The sequence below is a fragment of the Salmo salar genome, chromosome ssa02, assembly GCF_905237065.1.
Source record: "Salmo salar chromosome ssa02, Ssal_v3.1, whole genome shotgun sequence".
NCBI classification, from domain to species: domain Eukaryota; kingdom Metazoa; phylum Chordata; class Actinopteri; order Salmoniformes; family Salmonidae; genus Salmo; species Salmo salar.
The window spans coordinates 23,232,717-23,243,554 of NC_059443.1; the positions used below are offsets into that span (position 1 = coordinate 23,232,717).

At 44.4% G+C, this 10,838-nt stretch overlaps 1 protein-coding gene across 2 annotated transcripts; it reads left to right on the forward strand.

Annotated features, from left to right (window-relative positions):
* The first annotated feature begins 3,559 nt into the window (after nt 1-3,559).
* On the forward strand, nt 3,560-9,135 carry LOC123728683 (carcinoembryonic antigen-related cell adhesion molecule 1). Of its 2 annotated transcripts, XM_045700643.1 has the most exons (11): nt 3,560-3,802; nt 4,400-4,720; nt 5,312-5,587; nt 6,436-6,690; nt 6,831-6,942; nt 7,159-7,187; nt 7,342-7,518; nt 7,645-7,715; nt 7,877-7,912; nt 8,138-8,169; nt 8,327-9,135. In XM_045700643.1, coding segments are annotated over exons 1-11 (1,356 nt in total). In that variant the 5' UTR covers nt 3,560-3,756; the 3' UTR covers nt 8,328-9,135. The 2 variants fall into 2 exon arrangements, with proteins under 2 accessions (XP_045556599.1, XP_045556596.1); XM_045700640.1 differs by lacking the exon at nt 8,138-8,169.
* Nucleotides 9,136-10,838: the final 1,703 nt, after the last annotated feature.

Here is a 10,838-nt window from a genome sequence, read left to right on the forward strand (position 1 = left end):
CCTTCTATTCTCGCCGTCTTTCGTCTGCGGAGAGGAATTACGATGTGGTTAACCGGGAGCTGCTTGCGGTGAAACGGGCCTTGGAGGAGTGGCGTCACTGGTTGGAGGGAGCGGAGCAACCGTTTATTGTCTGGACTGACCACAAGAATCTTGCTTACGTGCAATCGGCTAGACGTCTCAACTCGCATCAGGCCAGGTGGGCTTTGTTTTTTGGACGCTTTAATTTTTCCCTGACGTTCCGACCTGGGTCTAAGAACGGCAAGGCGTTCGCCTTGTCCCGGATGTTCTCCAAGACTGATGAGAGTGGGGCCAAGACTGAGACGATTCTTCCCCAGAACTTCGTCGTGGGAGCAGTCACATTTAGGGTTGAGGAGCAGGTTCTGGCGGCCCTTCGGATGCATCCCGGTCCCGGTAACAGTCCACCCGGTCGGTTGTTTGTGCCTGAATCTGTCCGTTCTGCCGTCCTCCAATGGTCCAGCAAGATGGCTTGTCACCCGGGGGTGGCTCAGACGATGGCATTACTACGCAGACGATTTTGGTGGCCTGCCATGGGAGAAGATACCCGGAGGTTTGTTGCTGCATGCCCAGTATGTGCACAGAATAAGTGCCAATCGGGCCAGCTCTGGACTTCTTCATCACCTACCGATTCTCCGGCGACCATGGTCGCATCTGGCTCTGGACTTTGTTACTGGATTGCCCTCTTCTGATGGGAACACGGTCATTCTGACTATTGTGGACAGATTCAGCAAGTTCGCCCACTTTGTACCTATCTCCAAGCTTCCCTCTGCCTCTGAGACGTCCGAGATCCTGGTTAGGGAGGTTTTCAGGGTCCACGGGTTGCCCAGTGACATTGTTTCCGACCGTGGTCCTCAGTTTACCTCTGCTGTCTGGAAATCTTTCTGTTTGGCCATTGGAGCTACAGTCAGTCTCACATCTGGATTTCACCCCCAATCTAATGGTCAGGCGGAGAGAGCCAACCAGAAGATGGAATCCACGCTGTGCTGCCTTGTCTCTTCCAACCCCGCCTCTTGGGCCTCTCAGTTGCCATGGGTCGAGTATGCCCACAATACTCTCCCTACATCTGCTACTGGGATGTCTCCCTTCCAGTGCCTGTACAGTTACCAACCCCCCTTGTTTCCTTCTCAGGAGAAGGATCTCTCTGTACCCTCGGTCCAGGCCCACATTCGTCGTTGCCACCGGACCTGGCATCGGGCCAGAAAGGCTCTCCTTAAAGTTTCTGACCGTTATCAGCTCCAGGCGAATCGTCGCCGGATTCCAGCTCCCGCTTATGCCATCGGTGATAAGGTATGGTTGGCTACACGGGATCTTCCTCTGTGGACTGAGTCAAGGAAACTGTCACCGAAGTTCATTGGTCCGTTTGTGGTGGAGAAGGTGATCAATCCTGTTGTGGTTCGACTCAAGTTGCCTAAGACGCTCAGAGTCCAGCCCACCTTTCATGTCTCCTGCCTCAAGCCTGTGCACCTCAGTCCTCTGCTACCCCCTCCGCCTCCTCCTCCTCGGATGATCGGAGGTGGTCCTGTCTACACGGTGCGCCGCATTATGGATTCCAGACGTCGGGGTTTCCAGTATCTCGTGGACTGGGAGGGGTATGGTCCTGAGGAGAGGAGTTGGATTCCTCGGCGTCAGATCCTGGATGATACCCTCCTTCGTGACTTCTACCGCCTCCATCCTGGCGCTCCGGGTTGTCCGCCCGGTGGCGTTCGTCGGAGGGGGGGGGTACTGTCAGGAATCCCGCTTCGTGAGTCTGTTTTCTGCCTGAGCTGACTGTTTTTTGTTTTGGAGTCTTTTGTCTGAGGTTCCTGAACGCACCCTGTCTGGTTGCCAGGCAACAAAGCTAGGCGGGAGAACTTTTGATTACCCGCACCTGCATCTCATCAACCATCTGCACACCTGGTCCTGATCATCACCTCTTCATAAGCCCTGACCTGACATCCATTCCCTGCCGGATCGTTAGCAACGAACAGTATGTTGTGCCAGCGTATCAGCCTCATGTTTCCTGAGTTTGTTTTGTTATTCTGTACTTGTTGCCGGTTACTCACTCCCGTTTACTCTGTCTACAGTCATTCTCCCGGAACATTCAACTCCCTTACCTGGCCGTCGGTGGATTCAGTGACTTCATTGGATCAACCCATTCACTCTCATCAACTCACCTCCGCTGCCGTTCCGTCTCCTGGATTATTCAATTTACACATCAAGACTACCAATAAATATTCACCTTCATTTTACTCACCTTGTCCTGGTCTGCTTCTGGGTTCTGTCTTAGAAAATCGTGACAATCTGCATGCTCGTTGTCCTCACCAGGGTTTGACCTGACTGCAGTTTGGCGTTGTAACCGGCTTCAGTGGGCAAATGCTCACCTTAGATGGCCACTGGCACGCTGGAGAAGTGTGCTCTTCACAGATGAATCCCGGTTTCATCTGTTCCGAGTAGATGGCAGACATTGTGAATGGCCTCGTGTGGGCGAGCGGTTTGCTGATGTCAACTTTGTGAACAGAGCGCCCCATGGTGGCAGTGGGGTTATTGTATGGGCAGGCATCAGCTATGGACAACAAACACAATTGCATTTTATTGATTGAAATTTGAATGCATAGAGATACTGTGACGAGATCCTGAGGCCCATTGTCGTGTCATTCCTCCACCGCCATCACCTCATATTTCAGCATGATAATGCACGACCCCATGTTGCAAGGATCTGTACACAATTCCCGGAAGCTGAACATGTCCCAATTCCTCCATGACCTGCATACACACCAGACATGTCACCCACTGTGCATGTTTGAGATGCTCTGGATCGACCTGTATTACAACGTGTTCCAGTTCCCGCCAGTACCCAGCAAATTCACACAGCCATTGAAGAGGAGTGGGAAAACAGGCCACAATAAACAGCCTGATCAACTCTATGCAAAGGAGATGTGTCATGCTGCATGAGGCAAATGGTGGTCACACCAGATACTGACTGGTTTTCTGATCCACGCCCCTAATTTTTGTAAGGTTTCTGTGACCAACAGATGCATGTCTGTATCCCCAATCACGTTAAACCATAGATTACAGCCTAATTTATTTATTTCAATTGACTGATTTCCTTATATGAACTATAACTCAGTAAAATCTTTGTTTGTTGCGTGTTGCATTAATGTTTTTGTTCAGTTTATTTAGAATAAAGGGAAATGTTACCAAAAACGTAACATTGTCTAACAAATGTGAGTAATTGCCTAGTTGAGGGTGTGGCTGTCCAGGTAAAGACTGAATAAAGTTATAAGATCCACAACTTGCTTGTAGTTCAAGTTCATGTTTGGGTTGACGACTAAACTAAAGCTTGTTTACTGGATTCATTAAAAGCTGTAGTTTTGGTCAACATCCTTCTCTCTTTGAGTGTTTGTGTCCTAACTTCATTCCACAGCAAGGCCCAATCCTGAATGGCGAATCACATTAATGAATGACGATGTTAGGAAAAAGTGTGTGTTTATCTGCCATGCAGATCATTATCTAGTTTACCGAATTCCTGTCCTTCATGTACAGTAAACCATAAATATCTGTATCAAAATAACATTACAGGGCCATTACATGAACTGACACAAAGGTCACTGCAATGTGGCTTACAGTAATTGGGGAACTTCCTTGTCACCTGGCTGGCAGCTCTAAAAGATAGTACCTCAGCCTATTCTATAGCATCATACTGTGAGTGTACTAGAAGCACTCTCTAAATCTGGAACAGAACAAAGTATTCCAACAGCAATGAAAACTACAGTAGCCATCTCTCTCACTCTGTTCATACTCACAGGTAAAGCAGATATCTTCTTTGTCTCTTTAAACCTTGTTGTTACCTAGGCCATGCTTTACAGATCTTTGAGTTGTACATTTACATTGTAGTTACAATGTAATTGCACGTAGCATTAACTGCACAAAAACCTACATTCGTTGCTAATTTCATACAGCTACAGTTTCCTTTGATTGAATTGAAATTATTGTACTATAGATTACTGTGTACAGTAGAGTACAGTAATTACACTCTGATTACCAAAGTAAGGGAGAAAACTCTCTGTCAGTGATCATGCCTTATTCAGTTGATATATTCATGTATTTGTCAGACACCACGTGAAATTAGTAAAATGTTGATTCCACGTCTTATTCTCCTGTGTTTAAACTACAAATGTTGGCTACACCCCTTTTTGTGGAAGACAGTCTGTCTGTGTTGTGTGTACGTATAGCTAGCTATGTCTGACTATTAGTGCTGTGTGATTGTTACTGGGCCTATTGTTCTCTGAGTCAGTCATTTAGAACGGTTCTGAATGATGGAACGTTTTAGTGTACAGTGTGTACCACCATGTACAGCATGTTGTCTGAGGCCATGCTCTCTGCCGCCCTGTATTCCCTTCAGGTCTCTGTGCCGGTCAGGGTCTGTTTCCACAAGGTCCTGTGAATGGAGCAGAAGGAGGGACAGTGATGTTCATCACAAATCTAAGCCCACCAGCCCAGCCGTTCATAAGAATATCCTGGAGTGTTGGTGGAGCCAATATTATAATCTCATCCAGTGATGACTCTATAGGGCCTGGATACGGAGACAGGATCACTCTGAACAAAACTACTGGATCTCTGGAGCTCAGGAATCTGACCCTGGCTGACAGTGGAGAATACAGAGTGGCTATAACAACAGCTACAGCAGAAACAATCAATGGATCAACTGAACTGGTTGTGTATGGTAAGTCCAAGTGCCATGACAAAGACAGTTAAAGCTCAAATCCTTAAATGAAAAAATAACAAAGTGGTCGTCCCGCTTCAGTTTTGGTTAAAGCTGAGATATGGGTCTGGTGAAATGAAACAATTCTGAAAATCATAGACAAAGCTATGGATATCAACATTATAGTTGTAACCATCTTTTGAGGCTATACAGTGTTTGTTTACATTTATATTATTTACAAACATTGGAGTAAAACAAGCTTATATTTTGGGTTATGATGGGATATGGCTGTTGAACTAAGGTTATGAGGCACATACGTCAATTCAACGTCTATTCCACGTCAATTCAACGTAATTTCAGGTGGAAACAACAATTCAACCAGTGTGTGCCCAGTGGGAACTTACATTCAATAATCAATGGGTATATGTCATCAATTTTGAAGTCAATTAATGTATTTGGCAATACGGATTAAGAGTTTAGTTACAATGAGGAAACTTTGAAATAGATATCACTTGACCTTATCATCATCAAAACCATAAAAATCATCATCATCATTATCATTGTGGTATCTTTGATATTCATAAGTGTTGGCTATGACTTCATGTTTTACAGAGAATATATCTGATGCCAATATCACAGGACCATCAAACCATCTGTTTGCAAATGTGAGCTCCGCCAACTTAACCTGTGAGGCTGCTGGTAACATCACTGCTATACAATGGATGAAGGAAGGTCAGCCTCTATCCGCTGGTGGCAATATATTCTTCTCAGAGGAAAACAGGAAATTATCCATCAGTCCTGTGAAGAGACACGACAGCGGAGAATATGTGTGTAAACTCACCAACCCTGCCAGCTCTGCTACTGCCTCCTATAGAATGATTGTGATCTGTGAGTAACGGTCTATAACTAATCTAATAATCTATGGGTCGGTTTCTCAGACACAAATTAAGCCTAGTCCTGAACTAACAAGCACGCTTCCAAGTATTTTAAATCCAGAACTAGGTTTAAAGCTGCAATATGTTACCACTTGGGCGACTCGACCAAATTCACATAGAAGTGTGAGTTATAGATCTATCATTCATTGAAAGCAAGTCTAAGAAGCAATAGATATGTTCTATGTGCGCTATTTCTATGTTTCCCAATCTTCAATTTCATTTTTGAAAATACAATATTTTGGGTTATGGAAAAGATAAAAGTGGTTTGGATGGTTCAATGATTGTCTTCACAATACTTGCTTGTTTTGTCACATAAACTGAAATTAAGTAAACTATTTGAATTTTAGCAACCAGGAAATGGTGGACCAATTTCTGCATAGTGCACCTTTAGTCTGTGTCTGGGAAAACTGCCCTATGAGATATTACACTCATAATGCCCAGTTCTTAGAGCCCACTTTTTTTCTGTTCAGGTCATGTGGTCAGGAAAAATTCTTGGCCCTCATGCAGCTGCAGGATCTTAATTTGATTACCCTGTTGCATGATAACTTTCCTGCATCTCCTGCACTTTCCTGTATTGAGGTTTTAAAAGGCTTCTGAAGTTAGTAATTTCCATTTAGAAATTTCAGACTTGATTTTCCTTACAAAAAATGTAGCCACCCCTACAAAGATGTCCATTAATTATAAAATATATATAATTCATAATATTTCTGCTGTAGCATACTGGCTCAAATTAAGATCCTACATCTGTGCATGTTGTGTTTACTACTACAGTCTGAGGGTCTTCTGTTCATGGGCTTACAGATGGACCAGATTCCAATACCATCCTGGGCCAACACATCGCTGAGGTGGAGTCATTCACCCTCATTTACTGCTCCGTTCAGTCTGTACCGCCTGCTACATTCACCTGGCGGTTCAATGGGCAACAGACAGGTGTACATGAAGCTGGATACATCATAAAGAGCGTCAGCTACAACAACAGCGGGGACTACAGATGTGATGCTAAGAATGATCTCACTGGAACAGTTGTCTCTATGGGCCATAGTCTGTCAGTTAAAGGTACTGGTCTCTGATACATTCACCATTAGACGTAGACCATCAAAGCTAACTAATGCCCAAAACGATCAACATCACATCAGCATTATTTCTATAGGTTGTGTTTTGTTTATTGAATGAGTTCCTGTGTTGGAGCATTGCAGATAAAACCCCTCCACCCCTAAGCCCAGAGGGAGCAGCAGGTATAGCAGTCGCTGTGATGTTGGTAGTCGTTGCTGTAGCTCTTGGTCTCTATTTCAGCATAACTCATCATCGGTGAGTCTATGAAACTAATGTGGTTTGTTATGCCAATAAGTCATTTTTCTTCTGGTGTAACAAAAACTGGAAACCATTGATTTCAATAGAAAACATTTAGTCTATCAATTGTGGGAAAATAACAATACATTTCAAAAAGACAATTGAGGTTTTGTGTATAAATATTTTGCAGACCATTTTGGAAGTAAATGTAAATGTTTTCTGTATGTTGTTTAGGAACAAGAAAGGGACCAACGAAGAGAAAGGTAAGAGAAAAACATGATAATTTTAGTCTAGTACACTTTTTTCAATTACTGTATGGTAATATCATTCATACAAGTATTGAGATGAGAGTGGAGAGCCTTTCTGTGCTGCAGCTGATGACCACAGTTGTCCTTTATCATCTTTGATGTCCATCAGATACAGACGCACTGAGCAGATCGTCCCAGACAGAGGATATGTCCATGTCCAGCCCTGACAAAGGACGTGAGGGGCACAAACTGACCACCCAAATCCAGGACAGAACCCATGATCGCAAGCAACCACAACCAGGCACCAGCCATACTATAGCCACCAGCCATGCACCAGGAACCAAAGGTCAGAGAGAGGTTTGCGTATATAGTGTAGCAAATATTTGCGAGCTGACAACAATCTGTCTCGTTATCAACTTCATCAGCTGCTATTTTGTTTTTCTCTCTCTCCACCCACCACATGCCCACACAGCTTCTGCAGGCGAACACGAGTATGAGTGCATAGGAAATAAGAAAACTGGAGCTCCAACACTACCTTTAAGAGTGAGTTTCCACCACAAAGTTAAATTAAACACTTATGATATTGTAATCCTATGGTTCCCACCATGTCCTGTATGAGTTAGTTACAGCGATAGCAGCATTGTGACAGACTGTGGGTCTGTTAGTATACTGTAGTGACTGAGTCCTTTACTGTTCTCTCTCAGGGAAAACTTCCTACCAGACAAACCAACACTGACACTGTAAGTAGTACAAGGTACCTCTGGCACCTTGCTGGCACCTTGCTGGCACCTTACTGCATTGAAGCATTTTGTTATAGCTGTAATGAAAAGGAGAACTCACCGATACACAATCTTTGATGTACCACATCATCCCTGAATAACCTACCTACAGTAGTTAGGTATAGACGATTTATACAAATGTACTCAGTGTGTCTCGTTCTGTCTTTACTAACCCGGGAAATCCAGGGCTCCAACACAGACAATAAAATTATAAATTGGTAAGTGAACTGTTTATTGGATCCTTGTTATGATATTACCATTGATTATACTTGTTTTATAGCTTTATAGTTGCCTCGGTCTCAATCTCTCTCTCTCTCTCTCTCTCTCTCTCTCTCTCTCTCTCTCTCTCTCTCTCTCTCTCTCTCCCTGACTCAGAGAGCAGCTGATCTCAACTACATATCTTCAGTTGGCTCTGGACTTCACCCATCAAGTTTTACACCTTAATCAAGTAAACATGGACACAACAAACCACTGGATGACCAGCCAAGAAGACTAGACACTACTGTACTCCACCTCTGATGAGACACTGGTCTTTGTCTAATTGCTCAATGTAATATAGACCAGGTAACAGTACACTGAGACACAAGGACAAATTGTATCCCCTTAAATTACACACACCAGTTGAAGTCCTACTCATTTGAATCGACTTCCTCTGGTCAAACTGCTATCCCTCAGACCATAATGACCTGTGTTACATTAAATGCCATCAGGGGAGGTTTCATAGAAACTTCCTACACTGAACCACATTACACATGTAGCAGATGCAACAGCTTTTTTTTTCCACTGAAAGGAGGAAGTCTGAGTGATCCTGCTATGCTTGCTGACTCCTAATCCAGTACCTATGTGGTTCTGGCCAAAACTAGTGCACTATATAGGATGCAGAAGATTAACTAAAATTCCAATAAAATAATGGAATTAGATGTTTTATTCATCTCATGAACTGAACCCTGGAATTGGGTGTAATACGTATAAACTTGACCATCACACTTTATTTAGAATAATATTATACACAATTCATGCACTGTGAGTGTTAAATGAGTGGAGTTGGAGTGGATGAAAATATCACAAACGAGTACATCAACAACTTTGTATTTATCATAGGTCTCTGATCACTATAGGGTCTTGTAAATAGTTCTTATTTTGTCTCACAGGATTAATTGAACAATAAAGAAATGAATCCCAATGTGAAATGTCTTGTGTGTAAATTAGACAAACGAAACAGGAACATAGCGTCTCTGTGTTGCTTTTCATTCATATAGCTAGTTTTTTGAGTAGGAAGAGAGATGAAGGCAGCAAAAGTTCTCTTTGATATCGGCAGCACTGATCGGTAACGCTTAAATCTTTTGTCACATCAACATATTTTGTAGTATATTTAACCCATCTACATCTGTAATATGTTGAAGTACAATTGCTTAACTAATACTGGTATAATTTTACACTAAACTACATTTTACATTTCAACCTATAAGGCACTACGTGCCAAAACATTGCTTATGTTAACCCATTAAATGTTGGGAGAATATAGTGTCGACTTTCTTTCTATAATTTTACACTAATACATACCTTCAGACCACCGCTCACTAATACCGTTACTTAAAATGAGTCAAATACGGGGTCTCTTCACCAGTAATTAAGCTGCTGTTTGGTCAAACAATCTGTAGGGATGCAAAGATAATGTAATTATTCCTAGTTTATGTTTCTCTCTGTCTCTCTGATTATCTCTGTTTCTCTATCTCTCACTCTCTCCCCCTTCTCTGCATCTCCAGTAGTTTTGACAGCCCAGGTCAGTGTTGACCAACAGATGATGGCGTTCCTGGCTAATGATGTCACACTACTTAGTCAGTTGCTCCAGGACAATCTCACTCAGGTTATGTGGCGGTAAGAGCAATCAGATAGAAAAGAGGTTGGCATAGCTCACCATAGCCCTACCTTTGGGAAACACATGATGATTTGCGCCTAAAAGGGAGAGTGGAGTTCTCTGGTGCTTCCACAGAGGATCTCTCCTTCACTATAAAATATGTGGAGATGACTGATGCTGTGAACTACACCTGTATCCTGACAGCCTTCCCTGCCAGTTCATTTGAGGGAACCACCACCCTCACTGTACTTGGTGAGTCCGTAACTGCAGGACCAGGATTGGAGCTAGGTCAGGGGGTGCATGCTGGGCAGGGGCATCCTGGACACGGACACCCCGAACGGGACCCAGGGCGGTGGCTGGGTCAGGTGAATCTGTACTATCAGTAGCTGGTGACAGTGGTATGGCTTGGTCCCCTGATGGGCCCAGGTCAGGGCTGGACCGGTCATTGGAGGTAGCAACAGGTGGGTTCGGTGCTGCTGGAGGGTCCCCTAGTGTGGCTCGCCGGGTAACTTTGGCTGGTGATGATCTGGTGGCGGATAGGAATAGGGTCCAGTCAGCAACTTAGGCTCACTACCGTGTGGCAATGCTGCTGGAATCGCATAGGCCACCTGAGCCGGGGGAGAGGGTTCCCCCATACACCACAGTAATGGAGGTGAGATCGGGTATGACATCTGGGGTGGGCTCAGTCTCCGTAGCGGGCAACTCCTGAGGACCAGCAGGGGCCGAGGACATGACTTGTCCCCGCCCGTCTCAGTCGCAGCCGTGCCCGACAACGGTCCCGGGTCTGGACAGGCAATGACCAGTGGTGTAAAGTATTTAAGTAGGCTATACTCAGCCTTGTTTCAGGATGGTAAGTTGGTGAAGATATCCCTCTAGTGGTGTGGGGGCTGTGCTTTGGCAAAGTGGGTGGGGTTATATCCTGCCTGTTTGGCCCTGTCCGGGGGTATCGTCGGATGGGGCCACAGTGTCTGCCGACCTACCCCTGTCTCAGCCTCCAGTATTTATGCTGCAGTAGTTTATGTGTCGGGG